General features: G+C 34.7%; 1 protein-coding gene across 4 annotated transcripts in view; it reads left to right on the top strand.

The window, feature by feature from the left end:
* TLK2 (tousled like kinase 2) overlaps nt 1-16,383 on the top strand; it is a 159,440-nt gene that overhangs the window by 63,131 nt on the left and 79,926 nt on the right. For all 4 annotated transcript variants that reach the window (XM_078155945.1, XM_078155946.1, XM_020997511.2 and 1 more), the window contains 2 exons: nt 3,465-3,575; nt 8,986-9,122. In XM_078155945.1, coding sequence (XP_078012071.1) covers nt 3,465-3,575; nt 8,986-9,122 — 248 coding nt within the window. The remainder of the gene's footprint in view (nt 1-3,464; nt 3,576-8,985; nt 9,123-16,383) is intronic.

Below are 16,383 nucleotides of genomic sequence, written 5' to 3'. Positions count from 1 at the left end.
GTTATGTTTATAAAAAAATTTTGTACGGGTGGGAAAAGTAGGTATGTTCATTGGTAGTTATTAATATTCTTTGGATCATTACAGACATAGAAAAAAACCTTAGATCTTGTTACAAAAAAAATTGATAGTGAAGAGTTTATTATAAAAAATCCTTACACAGCTCCACGTTTTCTTGTTTATTGTTATTCCATTTTCTTCCTTAAATGCCCTTAGAATGACCTTGTTAAATTGGATCTCTATGCCAAGCCACTGCTGCTGCTTTTTTTTTTTTTGCTTTTTGCTTTTTGGCGAGGCAGTTGGGGTTAAGTGACTTGCCCAGGGTCACACAGCTAGTAAGTGTCAAGTGTCTCAGGCCGCATTTGAACTCAGGTCCTCCCGACTCCAGGGCCAGTGCTGTATCCACTGAGCCACCTAGCTGCCCCCTCTACTGTTTCTTGTTAAAGTAATATGTTACTCATCATCTCCCGTAATTCTCATCTTTAAGATCTTACAAGCAAATTTATTCTCTGAAATGTTGCCATTGGTTGCCATATCTCTCTTTGTTTCTCAAGGAAATCAAGCGTTTTTGTTGACTGAGTAGGTTTCTAAGGTCTTTTAGTCTCCGTGATGTGGTGATTGTGTTATTCAAATTTTCTTTGTCATTAACTTATTTCACTGGATTAGAGTGAAGTTTGCTCAATTTCATGGCCTATCTTCATCTTTTTTTTTCCTTATAGTTTGATAATGGTTTTGATCTTTAACAAATCTTGACTGTACATAGGCAATTGATTTGGGAATGACACATTGGTAACTAGTCATTTCCTGTTATAATCAATTAAAATTTTTCTGATATTTGGTAATTTCCATCATTTTGTAGGAGTTTCTGATTCTCTTCTTAGAAACAATAGTCATGATAATAGGTATGAAACTTCTGTGTGGTTGACAGACCCTTTATTTTTTACTCTCCTGAACCATGTTTTCCAACATAGTTTTCCCCATCCTGCTCTATGCTAACATTTGCATTGATGTTACTAAGAGTCTTCTCTGCAGCAGTTGTTGGTCTATAAACCACAATTATTTTCATTGTGGTCTTTTTTGCAAATGTTTATTTGAAGTAAATATCCCATTAAATTATATTTCTTGTTGCATTTGGGCACAATAAAACCAACTCTGAATCTGCATCTGCCTGTCTAAGAAGAAGCTGTGAACATACCTCCATTTTAACTGCAACTTCCTTTGTGATGGTGTTTCATTTATAGGAAGAATGTCGAAATTCATTTGTTTCTTCTTCCGGTAGAGTGACTGATCTTTGGTCATTAGACAAAGATTTCTCATTTAGTGTATGAAGAGCTGAATTACTGCTTCCAGATGATCTAAAAATTGTGGCTCTTAAAAACTTTTGCTCCCTTTTCTGCCGTAGTCACCACAGAAGTGGAGTGCCTAATACAACGAAATTTCTGTATTCAGAGTAGTACCAAAGAAGAAGACTTTGAAATGTGTTATCATTATAACAGTAATCATTGGGATTGCATATAAAATAAATTTTCCTTTTGTCTTCAAAAGAACTTAATTGTTAATATTCCTATATTTTTATAACAGCTTTACTGGGATTCTTGCTAGACCCAATTCTGCATTCTGAGCCATTTAAAAACTTTTATATGTGACCGTATATAGGCTTGCTATCTCCCAAATAAGGCCTTTGGAGGGGGCAAAAAAAAAGCTAGAAAGCCAAGAATGAGAAAGACATATACTGCTGTTTTTAAGATATTTTAGAATTAATTACCGTTTGAGATAACTGTTTTTCCTTTTAAGTTGAAAAAAATATTAATCTTAAAAAGTAATATTCTATAGTTCATAACTGTATTATAAATATTATAAGGAAAGATTTTAGATAGACATTGACACAGACAAGTGAGCCAGCAATGTATTTCTAAGCCAGACTGAGAACCTATGCCAAGGTCATAATATCTATCTAAAATATGTTTCAGAAACGTTTCTGAAATTCTTCTTCTTCTTCTTTTTTTTTTTTTTGGCTAGGCAGTGGGGTAAAGTGACTTGCCCAGGGTCACACAGCTAGTAAGTATTATGTGTCTAATGCTGAATTTGAACTGAGGTCCTCCTGAATCCAAGGCCTGTGTTCATCCACTGCGCCACCTAGCTGGCCCTGTTTGTTGCTAATCTTTATGACCAGGCACTAAACGGTTTAGAGTTAGAAATCTTGTTTATAGACTTTTAGCCCCCACTGCCAATTAAGAGTTTAGAAAGATTTTGTTTTCAAAATATTTAAGTTATGTTAGTATTTGTCTAGTTGAATATTGCAAAAGAGTGCACACTTTAACATGAGTGAGTTTAGATTTGTTTAAGCACTTTGATTATGGATTTATAGGTCTACCTTTTCATCTGTATCCTACTGAAAAGTTAGGTGAGTTATATACATTCTAACTTTTGTTACGATATGACATTATGAGGAAAAATAATAGGATGAGATTATAGTTAAATTTGTTGGGGCTGGCTGAAATTACTTTCTTTTGGAAGTGAGAGCCTCCTCACATGGATCATTTGAAAACTGAGCCAGAGGAAGCCTAGGTTATTTTAACAAGGTACATAGTAATACATATTTTTCAAGTACTTTTACTTACACTATCATTTGATTTTGAGCTACCAATTTTGATATAATCCTATGATTTCAATTATAGTAAAAGTTAATATCAAGAAAGATCTCACTGTCAGAATTTCTAGTGTTGTGAAATATGAGAATTGCTTTAGGTTTTGCTGATTGCTTCCTTTCTCTGTAATAGTAGGAGGCGTGAATTTTTCAGAATATTTACTCTATTGTATAAGCTTTTAACCAGGCAGAATATGTATATTCTAGCATTCATTTCTGAAGCGAGGACCAAGAAAGTTATGTGGATATTGTGCATTGATTCTTTTCATTGGGGATCACCTAGTAGAATGATTTGGTCATAGACATGTCTTACTTTTGTTTTAGGGCAATTAATTTAAATTCTTGTATTTATTTTGGAAATGGAAATGAAAGATAGAAATAATCTTTGTTACACATTCTAAGGAATATCTTTTTGTGTCAATTACCAACTTTTACCGTTTGACAACTCTTCTAAGAATCTGTTTTTGATGGCATTTCAAGCTGAATAAATTTTTTAAATATGAACTATAAACAAGAATTTTTGTATGTGTTTTTTTTTAAATATTTAGGCACATTAGATCAAATAGAAATTTTTGAGGCTGTTGGGGGGTACAGAATTTGTTCTAGCGACAGTTCATATTTAACCCATTTTCTGATCAGTTTGACCTAAAGAGGTAAGTGAACTTATTTTATCTCTCCCTTTCAGACTTGCGTTGTTTTTGATTTAGCTTTTGATTCACTTTTCCCTTATCCTGTTCTCTAGAATCAGCTTTATTAAACATGCTTCCTGAGAATTAATTTAAGAGTAATTAACAACCTTTATTTGTTTTCCTCACTGAAGGCAAACTGTGATTTAAGACGGCAGATTGATGAACAGCAAAAGATGCTAGAGAAATACAAGGAACGATTGAATAGATGTGTGACAATGAGTAAGAAACTCCTTATAGAAAAGGTTAGTAACCTGGAGTTTGTATTTAAAGCCATTTAATAGTGTAGGGGAAGGAGTAAGGGAGGACGCTTTGGGATTTTAGTTAGAATTTATTCTCTGAGTACTGTACCAGTGTGTCAGTATATACCTGGGGAATATACTTGCACTGTGACAAAGGGACAAACTGTTGTGGCTGCATTTTTTTAAAGAGACTTTTAGGCACATTACTTGTATTTTTTATTACCTACATTTCCACTTATATCCTCCTCCCTCCTAGACAGCCATCCCCTGTGATAATGAGTTTTTTTTATAGTCCCAACTGAATCTTTAGTATTGATATATACTCTGTTCTTTTACCTGTAACCATTGTAGAAATGTTTTTGTTGTCTGCTCTGTTCCTTTTAGTATAAGGAATAGTTTCTACATATGCTAACATGTAAATAAAGTGAAGTATGCTTGTTTTTGTTCTAGAATACCTGGAATAGCAAAAGAAATGAAGTCCAATTTATGCTAGTAGCTTAGGAGTTGCAAACTTCATGGTCTTTAGTGTCAATAACCTAAATGTTTGTTTTCCCATGAAATTGTTGCAAGTAAAGTAAAGAAAGTTTTGCAGGTAAATAGTAGGATGTTGGGCATTGTTACTGATGCTTAATTAGGTGGTGTTTTTAAAAAGGCTACTACGAAGTGAAGGGATACTGATAAAAGACCATGAAGATGATTTTACCAGAGCATGGGGAGGAGCTAGGAGTGGGGTTGGCAAAAGCTGTTTTAGCCTTTGATTCTAATCAAATGAATGCAACTTAAGGTCTATTTTATTTATTTATTTTTGTATCTGGTGTCTAGCACAATGCCTTGTATATAGTAATAAATGCTTATTGAAGGAATAAATGATTTAGTAAGTTGTAAAAGGTAAACATAATACTTTGTCCGGAGGTTATGCAGTCACTCATTTATTTAACATTTTACTTCTATGTGAGGGTAAAAATTTCAAGAAATTAAAAATGTATCCTATCATGTGGCCCAGGGTCAGGTGAGAATTAACTTCCTGTCTATAATTATTAATTATATTAATCTGTAATATCCTGACAACTGGTCATAAAGTTGTCACGATCATAAAGTTCTCTGAGTAAAAGATGGATGAACTCTTACTTATAAAGGCAGGAAAATTGATAATACTTAAAACAATTTAAAAAACTATTTTCTGCTATTTATAAGGCACTGAGTTGGTTCGTGATGGTGTGAAGAGATGATATATGTGTCACGTGAGTTGAGAGTAATCCTATTGTCCAGGACTATCAATAACGTCGTGGTCCCTGATCTTCATAGTGTTTAAAAAAAGGCCACATTTTTTCTTATCTGAGACAAGGAAATTTCAAAGTTTAAGTGAGTTTTAAAATAAATTTCTGCTATTTATATAAGAGACTGAACTGAAGCTTGAAAAGGTATGATGCATGCCTGATATATAAATGCATAGTTATATATTGATAGATATTATTGCTATATTGATTATAATGAAATATAAAATAGCACCCTCAGGCTTTATAGGTTAGCTAAGAAAATAGTATGTGTTTGTGTATAGTTATGCATACTTATAAGTGAGTTATTCAAAACGGTGTTGCAAGAACTTTAACCTGGTAACCATGTTTAGGGTAGATTGACATAGGAAGAAACTATAGTCAAAGTGACAAGTTAGGTAGTTACTGTAGTAATTTAGGTATCTGGTGAAAAGGACCAAGACTAAATGGTGAAGGTGGAAATAGAAAGGGAAAGACTTCCATCAAAGTTGGCTGTCAGACTGCCCAACTCCTACATACTTAGTATAGCAAAAAACTGTACATTTTACCTGACTGAAATGATTAATAATAATTAAATTAAGAAATGATTAGGATTCAGAAATGACTACATTAAGTGATTACGTTTACTGCAGAACTGCACAAAAAGCAAGCCAGAAGCTCACCAGCAACAGAAAAGGGGGCCACTGAGAAAGCCACTACCAATACGGGAAAACAAACTGGCAGCCTCCTGGTGTGACTAGAGCCATGTTTACTCTGCAGGGCTCTGTATTGGAGGCAGTGAGAGTGGAGGCTTCCATTAGAAAGATTTAAGAGTAGACCAGAACTCATAGTATCAGTCTTGGAAGTTACCTGTGAGGTCATAGCATTCCTCACTTCGGGACACCTCAGGCACCCTGGCACTCTGAATCTCAAAGATCCAAGAGGCCCTAACTCTAGAAAGTGGAGGTCAGTATCAGAATCTGTGTGACTCAGGTTGAAACCAGGCAGAATGAAGTCGTCCACAAGGGGCAAGAGTGGCCTGTCACGGTTTAGAAGCCTAGTCTGGAAAGCTGAATAAACTGAAAAACAAAACAAAATCAAAAACAAACAAAAAAACCATTTACCACTGTAAGAATCAAAATCTGACCTGGGAGGAGGGAACATTATGATAATAACAACTGTAAATAGAGACTCAGAGGGAAAAAAAGTTGATGTTCCACCAGGACTACCTAGAAGAAATGAAGCATGAGGTTTAAAAAACAAAACAGATTTTGGAAGAGTTGAAAGTAGAATAAACAGCGTAGAAAGGAAAGTGGTAAACCATATTCAAACAACAGATCCCCTGGAAATCAGAATAAACCAAGCAGAAATCCTTAACTCCATGAAATAGTAAAACATACATTCATATTAGAATAAATTCAAAATATTGAAAAAATTAGAGTATGTCATATAATTAATATCTTTAAAATTCACTTGGAAAATATACAACTTCAAGAAATCACTGGACTTGAAACTATTTGATAGGTGTGTTTTTTAAAATATTAAACGAACATTTATAGTTGTTTACCACTCTGGGGTGGGGGGTAATCTTTTAACAAAGTAAAATTAACAATATAGAGATATAATCTGAAAAATGATGGAGTTCCATATCTTTATCACTTATACCTTTATATTTAGGGGAAAAAAAGAAAGCAAAAAACTCCCATTTTTTCTCCTTCCCACCTCCAACTCCATTTAAAAAAAATTTCCTCAGAGACTTATTAGCTGCATGACTTCAACAAGTCACTTAACCTCTGTCTGTCTCAGTTTTCTTAACTGTGGAATAGCACCTACCACCTGTAGTGATTGTGAAGGTCACCTGAGGTAATATTTATAAAAATGCTTAGCAAAGTGCCTGTCACGTATTAGATGTTTAATAAATGCTTGTTTCTTTTCCCTATTCTCTTTCCTTCTTTTCATTATTTCCTGTTGGATTGTTTTGCCTCCATGTGAATTTTATTGGTCTACCTAAAAAACCACAATTTAAAAACAGACCTGGGTACTTTATTTCAAGAAATCATAAACGAATATTCCAAAGTATATTAAAATCATGGGGAAGAGTGAAAAGAGAATCTGCTGAAAAGAAAAATTATAGGAATGTCAGCCAAAAAAGAAATACTGTGTGAGCATCCTGATTGAAAGAAGGTTCCAAGAAACTGCGGTGTTGATCATAGAAGATTTGGTAGCTTCTTCTAAAAATGAGAGGAGATCATAGAATACAGTATTCCAGAAAGCTAAAGATACAGAAATAGAACCAAGAATAACCATTTTAAAAACTAGATACAATTCTATAGTGAAAAAAAAATGGCCCTTTAGTAGAATAGAAGATTTTAAAGCATTTCTAATTAAAAGACCAGAGCTGAAGAGGAACTTTGAAATGCAAAGACAGAAGGTCAGGAGAAACTTGGAAAAGTTAATTTATTTGAGCACTTTGGTTAAGGCTATAAAATAATATCCTAATGGAGAGAAGAAACAAGTGTCCCTTCAGGATCTTAATGTCTTCAAAGAGTATTAAAGAACTTAAATAAGAAAAATGGAGGATCTGGAAGTACATTGGCATTATTCTAAGGGTTTTGAGGGGAAAAAGAAGGGAGGGTAAAAGGAATACACAAGTATAGAAAGGAAGAAGAGGAGATGGAACTTGCTGCTTTCTCATGATTGTGGTACATGAGAAAAAGGAATATACAAACATGAAGGGAGGGTTGGGGTGACCATGAATGGACGAGGAAGGTTGAACATAGTTGGCACTCACACACACATCGTACGTAACTAACATATTGTAAAAATATATCGGACTGAACTGATAAACAAGTAGAAGTTGATAAGGAGGGGAAAGAGAATAATTACAAGCAAAATAAGCTTCGTGATCCTGAAGAGGTGGTTGAAAGGACCAAAAAAAGCAACAACCACCAAGAAATGAATAAGCAATTATAGTACAGTATCAATTGGTGATGACTAAATTGTAGTATATTAATGTAGTAGGATATTAATATGCTGTAGGAAATGTCAAAAGATGACTTAAAAGAATCTAAGGTAGCGGGAGTTGGTGTACTGTGAAGTGAGAAAAACCAGGGGAACAATTTTTACAAGGACAGCAGGATTGTTAAAAAAAAAACCCAACAACTTTGAATGGCTTATGAATTCTGGTCAAAGCAGTGACTAAACCATAATTTCCAGATCACCTATGATGAAATGTTACCCACTTCCAAACAAACAGGTGATAGATTCAGAGTACAGAAAGAGGCATATATTTTTGTACATGACCGTGTGTGATAGATATAGTTTGCATATTTTTTTACAAGAGTTCTCTCTTCCCTTTTAGTGGGGGTGGGGAGAAAGACAGCATTAGCATTAATGTTGCCAAAATAGAGGGCCATTAGGAAGGTTTTTTTTTAAATGTTGGAAGAGGGAAGAAAGTTAAGAAGAAAGCCCAGACAGGCAGTGATGTTTGAAAGTAATATGAAACTTAACACACTTTTGTTTAAAAGCAAAAGTGGTATGAGATTTATAGTTTTGTTTGTTAAAATCCTCTTAATGTTGTGTGTACAGAAATTCTTTTTTTAATGTTTGAATTCAGAATAAAAAAGTAATAAATATCCCTTGGACTGTATAATAAAACCTTCTACCTCAGAAAAGGTGAGGAATTACTGAGGGAAATCTGCAATATTTATTGTCAAATTCAACCACTGGTGGTTTTTTGTGATTATTTTGCTTTGTGACAAGGGAATGTTTGAAATGACTTTGATTTAAAGACAAAAGAAATGAATAAAATACATTTCTTCAAGGAAAAGAAGGATTAGGTATGATAAACTTTATAAAGAAGGGATTAATTCTAAAAGGTTTGACTTACATTTAGAAAACCAGGTTATCCGGAATATTTCATTCTGCTAGAAAACTGGGTATTAGTTTATATTGTATTAGTAAAATATTGTTTGTTACCATTCTTGCTAAGTGCTTATTGGTGGTGACTATTTGAGGTGTTAAATAAGTTTTTAGATGGGCAGGCTTTGCTTTACCTTTGTAAGCTACAGGAATTCCTGTGTTTGTAAGAATGAGTGAGTGATGATGGTTCTATATTATGTTTCCTGTTCTCTCATTCCCATTTTATCTTGTCTCCTTAGTCAAAGCAAGAGAAGATGGCATGCAGGGATAAAAGCATGCAGGACCGCCTGAGACTAGGTCACTTCACTACTGTCCGGCATGGAGCCTCTTTCACTGAACAGTGGACAGATGGTTATGCTTTCCAGAATCTTATCAAGTAAGTTTATTTTCCTGAATTAGTAGATGAAAAGCATCCTTTGACTTTGTTAGTATTTTATAAAAAAATTTTTAAATACTTTTTATGCCCATTGACTTTTCATCTAATTTTGGTCATTATAGGTGAAAAGAGATTATAGAGAAATTAGGGTTCAGAAAAGAGTACTTGACACAATGGCAAAGGAAAAACTATGGGGAACAGTTTTTTTTGTTTTATTTTTAAATTATTAACTCTGAAGCCTAAATAAAAGAAGCTTGATGGTCTGGCTTTATTGTTTTCAAGTGTGTTGAGTGTTTTTACAAAAGATATTCTGAGTATGTTTTTCTATATCCAGAGTAGCATAAACAAGAAGAAGTAGGTTGGAATTTAAAATAGGGACTTAGACATAAAGAAGAATTTCTTTACTTTTAGGGTAGAAAATAGGATGGGGTATGGGAGAAATATTAGTAATCTCTGTCCCTAGAGCTATACAAATATGCAGTTTATATTAAATTTAGATATAATTCCACCTGAGGGCAAGTGCTGCAGATGATTAAGGATTATTAGCAGTACCATTTGTAGCTGCCTGTACCAGTCTTTTCTAACTCTCATTTTGAAATGATATTGTTCTGAAGCTATAGTCATTGTCTACGGAAGCGAAATAAGACCCTAGGCTCTGTTTTTGTTTTTTGAAAGGAAAATTTAGCTACTACTTCTCAAGTATTTTGAGGTTTTGGAACCTACAGAATTGTTCATTAGGCCAGCGGTATTCCAAATATTTTGTCTGTGGCCTGTTTGAATGCAAAAGAACTACATCCCACTTCATGTCACCAATAAGAACCTTCCAAAACAACCCACTAGGTTTTATTGAAATGATCTCTTTTTAAAGTTTTTAAATGTTATTGTCTGCTTTGTTATTACAATACACACATTTACAAATTACTCTCACTACACAAAAGGTATTTTGTAACAAAGTAAAACTAATAATAATAATGACCTCGTCTGAAAGTACATGTAGTATATCATTTCTATAGCAACTCTACATCCCTAGCATTGAAATATATTTTCTCTCCCTCCTACTCTACCCCTCATTGGGAAAAAAAGAAAAGTAAAGGAAAAACTAATTTTCATAACAAATATGTAAAAGTTGAGCAAAACAAATTCTCTCAGTGGCTGTATGTGTGTGTGTGTGTATATGTATGTATGTTTCTCTCATTCTGCACCTCAAATCCATCACCTCTCAATAATGGATATCATATATCATCAATTGTCCGCTGGAACCTTAAATGGTCATTATATTGATCTACAATTCTCACAGGTACCTTTCAAAATTACTTGCTTTTACAGTGTTGTTATTATTGCATGAATTATTCTCCTGGTTCTGCTAATTCTTTATCAGTTTATGAAAATTCTTAACAATTGTTGATATATACTGATGTTATTTTTTTGGTTCTGTTCACTTTGCTTTGCATCAGTTCATTTAAGTCTATGTTTCTTTGAAATCATCTGTTTCTTCATTTCCTTCTTTCTTTCTTTCTTTCTTTCCTTCCTTCCTTCTTTCCTTCCTTCCTTCTTTCTTTCTTTCTTTCTTTCTTTCTTTCTTTCTTTCTTTCTTTCTTTCTTTCTTTCTTTCTTTCTTTTTTTCTTTCTTTCTTTCTTTCTTTCTTTCTTTCTTTCTTTCTATTAGGCAGTTGGGGTTAAGTAACTTGCCCAGGGTCACACAGCTAGTAAGTGTTATGTGTCTGAGGCCACATTTGAACTCAGGTCCTCCTGAATCCAGGGCTGGTGCTCTATCCACTGCTCCACCTAGCTGCCCCTGTTTCTTCATTTCTTACAGCTCAATAGTATTCCATTAATTAATATACTACGACTTATTTAGCCATTCCTCAATTAATGGGTATCCCTTTAGTTTCCAGAGGTTTTTTGTCACTACAAAATGAAGTGTCAAAAATATTTTTTGTATTAAGGGATATTTTCTTATTTCTTTGATCAATTTTGAGGCCTATAATCCCAAATTTCCTTTCACAATGGTTGTACCAATTCATAGGATCTTCATCAAGGTGTCAGTGTGTCTGTTTTACAGTCTCTCCAACATTTCTTATTTTCTTTTTTTGTCATCTTTGCCACTCTAATCAGTTTGTGGTAGAATGTCAGAATTGCCTTAACTTACATTTTTCTAATTAGTAGTGATTTGAAGGCAGTTTTTCATATGGCAGGTTTTTTTCCCTTTAGGACTGCCTGTTCATATCCTTAGACCATTTATATATTGGGGAATAATTCCTGTTCTTACAAAATTTGAGTCAGTCCCATATATATCTTACAAATGTGTCTTTTCTTAGAGAACCTTACTATAGTGGTTTTGTCCCACTTTGTTTCCTTTTCCTTTTTTAAATTGGGGTTAAGTGACTTTGCAAGGGTCACACAGCTAGTAAGTATCAAGTGTCTGAGGCCAGATTTGAACTCAGGTCCTCCTGACTCCAGGACTGGTGCTCTATCCACTGTGCCACCTAGCTGCCCCCCTTAATTGCTTTTTAAAAATTAAATTTATATTTGTAGATCAGCCTGTTCTCCCTTTTTCTTACCTTCCCTGCCCTCCATTGAGAAAGCAAGAAAAGCAAATCCCCTGTTAAAAATATGTATAGTCGTATAAAACAGATTTTGCATTTTCCATGTCTTAAAAAAAAATCTGAATCTGTTCTTTGAATCCATCACCTCTCTGGTAGGAGTTGAGCAGCATATTCTGTCATGAGTCTTAAAAGAATTATACTTGATCATTGTGTTGACCAGCATTCCCACGAGTCTTCCTTTCTTCCATTAGTTGTTTAAAATGTGTTTCTTATAAACAACATATTGTTTCATTTTGCATTCTAATCTGTTCTTTAACTAGTTGGTGCAGTGAATAGAGAGCTAGACCTAAAATCAGAAAGGCCTAAGGTCAGATCTGACCTCATACAATTATTAACAGTGTGACCTGGGACATACCACTTAAAACCTATATTTGTCTTAGTCTCCTCATTTGTAAAAATGGGGATAATAATAGCACTTTACCTTCCAGGGTTGTTGTGAGGCTCAAATGCAACTGTATTTGTAAAGTGTTTAGCACAGTCCCTGGCACCTAGTAGGCACTCTATTATTATGGCTGTCATTTCTTTATCTCTTTCTTTCTTTCTTTCTTTCTTTCTTTCTTTCTTTCTTTCTTTCTTTCTTTCTTTCTTTCTTTCTTTCTTTCTTTCTTTCTTTCTTTCTTTCTACCTCTTCCATTTTATTGGTGCATTCATCCCCTTTACAGTTATGATGTTAATTGTGTATTTTCCTAGATTCAGTTCTCTTATATTTTTCTACTCCATATATTCTTCACTCTCTGTTTATTACAAGTTAGTACCCTTTATCATTTTCTTTTTGTTTGTTTCTTTACTATACCCTCTTCAAGCTTTAGGCTTTATTTTTTTAATTATAACTCCCTGAATCTATCCTCCCTATTATGTTAACTTTCCCCTATTCCTGTTCCTATCTATCCCTGTTAAATTGAATATATTTCCACATTAAACTCGATTCCCCTCACTCCTTCCATGTTTACATACAGTTCTCTTTTTTGGACAGTTGAATTAAGTGTGTTAACAAGGTTTTTTATTTTATTTTTTACAAGGTTTTTTTTTTACTATATTTTTTTCATTTTCATTTAATCTATCTTTTCCTTCTACCTTTTTCATTTTTCTTAAATCTTTAAAACATAAAAATAATAGGTCTTTTTTCTTAATTCACTGTATTATGCTAAAAGAAACCTTAAAACATCCCCCTTCTCCATTAAAATATAAACAGTTTGTCCTTCTAAAGTCCTTTTTTATTATCCACTTGGAATTGCTTTTTTTATTTTTCTCTTGATTTCCATGTTTACATTTCATAATTCCTAATTTATATGTTTTTTTTCCTCATCTGGAATCCATTTCATTTGTAGAATAATGTTTAGTTTTGCTGGATAAGTTACTGGTTGTAGACCTTCATCTTTTGCATTTAGGAATATCTCATTCCATATTCTTTGCTCCTCAAAAGCCATAGCTGCTAAGTTTTTCTTTTCTTTCTTTCTTTCTTTTTGGACTTAATTTTTTTATTTTAACATATGTTTTTAAGACTTTGGGTTATGAATTTTCTCCCTTCCTCCCTCCCCACCCACCCCCATTGAAAAAGCAAGCATCTCGATACAGATTGTAGATATGTACTCATGCAAAACACTTCCATAGTAGTCCTGTTGTGAAAAACTAAGTATATTTACCTTCATCCTATCCTATCCACCATTTATTCTATTCTCTCTTTTGACTCTGTCCCTCCTCAGAAGTGTTTGCTTTTGATTATCCCCTTTGCCAGTCTGCCCTTCTCTCTATCTACCCCCTGCTCTCTTGTCCCCTTCCCCTGTTATTTTCCTGTAGGGTAAGATTGTGTATGTTATTCCCTCCTTAAGACAAATCCTATGAGAATAAGATTCAGTCATTCCCTCTCACCTTCCTCCATTTCCCCTCCACTGTAAAAGCCTTTTCTTGTCTGTTTCATGTGAGATAATTTGCCCCATTCTACTTCTCCCTTTCTCCTTCTCCCAGTATAATTCTCTCTTACCCCTTAATTTTATTTTCCAGATATCACCCCTTTATCTTCAACTCATTATGTGCCCTCTATCTACGTGTCATCTATCTATCTATCTATCTATCTATCTATCTATCTATCTATCTATCTATCTAATATATATATATACATACATATATTTTTTTTCCCTCCCACTACCCTAATACTGACAAAGGATTCATGAGTTACAAATATCATCTTTCCATGCAGGAATGTAAACAGATCAGCCTTAATAAGTCTCTTGTGATTTTTCTTTCCTGTTTACCTCCTCATGTTTCACTTGAGTCTTGTATTTGAAAATCAAAATTTCTATTCAGCTCTGGTCTTTTAATCAAGAATGCTTGAAAGTCCCCTATTTCATTGAATGACCATTTTTTACCCTGAAGGATTATACTCAGTTTTGCTGGGTAGGTGATTCTTGGTTGTAGTCTTATCTTCTTTGCCCTCTGGAATATCATACTCCATGCCCTCCAGTCCCTTATTGTAGAAGCTGCTAAATCTTGTGTTATCCTGATTCTGTTTCCGCAATACTTGAATTGTTTCTTTCTGGCAGCTTGTAATATTTTGTCCTTGACATGGGAACTCTGGAATTTGGCTATAATATTCCTGGGAGTTTTCCTTTGGTGATCTCTTTCAGGAGGAGACTGGTGGATTCTTTCAATTTCTGTTTTGCCCTCTGGTTCTAAAATATCAGGGCAGTTTTCCTTGATAATTTTTGATCGTGGCTTTCAGATAGTCCAATAATTTTTAAGTTCTCTCTCCTGGATCTGTTTTCCAGGTCAGTTGTTTTTCCAGTGAAATATTTCCCATTGTCTTCTATTTTTTCGTTCTTTTAGATTAGTGTTACAGTGCCTTTATTTCTCAAATTGTCACTAGCTTCCCATTGCTCTATTCTAATTTTTAAGGAAGTATTTTCTTCAGTAAGTTTTTGGACTTCCTTTTCCATTTGGCCAATTTTTATTTTTAGGGCATTCTCCTCATTGGCTTTTTGGACCTCTTTTGCCATTTGGGTTAGGCTATTTTTTTAAGGTGTTATTTTCTTCAGTATTTCTTTGGGTCTCCTTTAGCATCATTCTCAGTTTTTCCTCTACTTCTCTTACTTGCTTCTCAAAATCCCTCTTGAGCTCTTCCATGGCCTGGGACCAATTCATGTTTTTCTTGGAGGCTTTGGATGTAGGAGCTTTTGGCTTTGTTGTCTTCTTCTAGTTGTATGTTTTGATCTTCTTTGTCACCAAAGTGAGATAATATAGTCTGATTCTTTTTGCGCTGCTTGCTCATGATCCCGGCCAATTACTTGAGTTAGAAACTCTTTGTTAGGGTAGTGGTCTGTTTCCAGTGTGGGGAATGTACTGTCCCAAGCTTCAGAGGTTTTGTGCAGCTGTTTTCAGAGATATTTCCAGGGACCTGTAAATTTTCAGTTCTTCCAAGGTGCTGTGATCTAGGGCGAGGTGTTTACTCCTTTCCTGACCTGTGCTCAGGTCTGTGAGCGCTCTTTTCTGTCTTGGAGCAGTGAGGAGGATTTCCTGTCCACAGGCACTACAAGCTCCACCATGCCAGCTCTCCTCCTCACCCCAGAACTGTGACCCAGATCTAAGCATGGGCAAAACAAGAGAATCCTGTACCAGCAGAGAGATCCCTGCAATCCCCCTCTGATCAGCCACTTGATTCCCCCTTAGTCTGTGGGCTGGAAGCTCAGAAGGCAGCTGCTGACCCCGGGGCTGAGCTCTGGAACTGGAGCTGAGACCACCTTGCTTCTCTCTCTCTCACCGCAGACACAGACTTTTCCCACTGACCTTCTAAGTTGTCCCTGGCGTTCGTGGGTTGAGAACTCTGGAAACCGCCACGGTCCTCTGAGGCAACCGCCGCACTGTGCTCCTCTTCCAGCCTGGTGCAATATACCTTTCTGAGCAGCCATCCAGGTTGTCTTTGGCTGGAAATTTGTTTCTTTTTGTGGGTTCTGCTGCTTTAGAATTTGTTTCGAGCCATTTTTTATAGGTATTTGGAGGGGTTTGGGGGAGAGCTCAAGCCAGTCACTGTTTTTACTCCGCCATCTTGGCTCTACCCCCTAAATTTTTCTAAAATGTTTCTGATTGTAATTGCTCATTATTAGAAATTTTTCTCTCTGACTGCTTATAGCATTTTTTCTTTTGTCAGGAAGTTTTGGAATTTGGTAATGACTTTTCTGGAATTTTCGTTTTGTAGTTTCAGGAAATGATCAGTAAATTCTTTCTATTTTCATATTACTTTCTCGTTCTAATATGGCTGGGCAGTTTTCTTTAATGATTTTTTTTTTGAAATATGATATCCAGGTTCTTTATTTGGTCATGGATTTCAGTTAATCTTGATTATTAAGTTATTTCTCCATAATTTGTTTTCCATTGCAGTTGTTGATATTAATTTTTTGAACTTGCAGTTTTAATTGTTTAGTAGTTCTTTTCATTTACATTATTATAGTCATTGTGTATATTTTTTCCCTAACTCTGCTTACTTTAGTTTTCATCAAGGGGAAGAGATATGAGAAGATACTTTCCCCTAGTACTTAGCAAAAGTGGGGACAGAAAAGAATTCAATTAATCAGGAAACATTTATTAAGCATTAGTTGGAAACTAGACACAGTGTAAGTGCCAAGCACACACAAAAAAATAGTCGCTGTGTTCAAGGAGCTTCT

This window comes from Phascolarctos cinereus, unplaced genomic scaffold, assembly GCF_003287225.1.
Source record: "Phascolarctos cinereus isolate Bilbo 61053 unplaced genomic scaffold, phaCin_HiC Scaffold_5;HRSCAF=322, whole genome shotgun sequence".
Lineage (NCBI taxonomy): Eukaryota > Metazoa > Chordata > Mammalia > Diprotodontia > Phascolarctidae > Phascolarctos > Phascolarctos cinereus.
The sequence above is the reverse complement of the archived record's forward strand: the minus strand, read 5'-3'. Positions and strand labels throughout refer to the sequence as shown.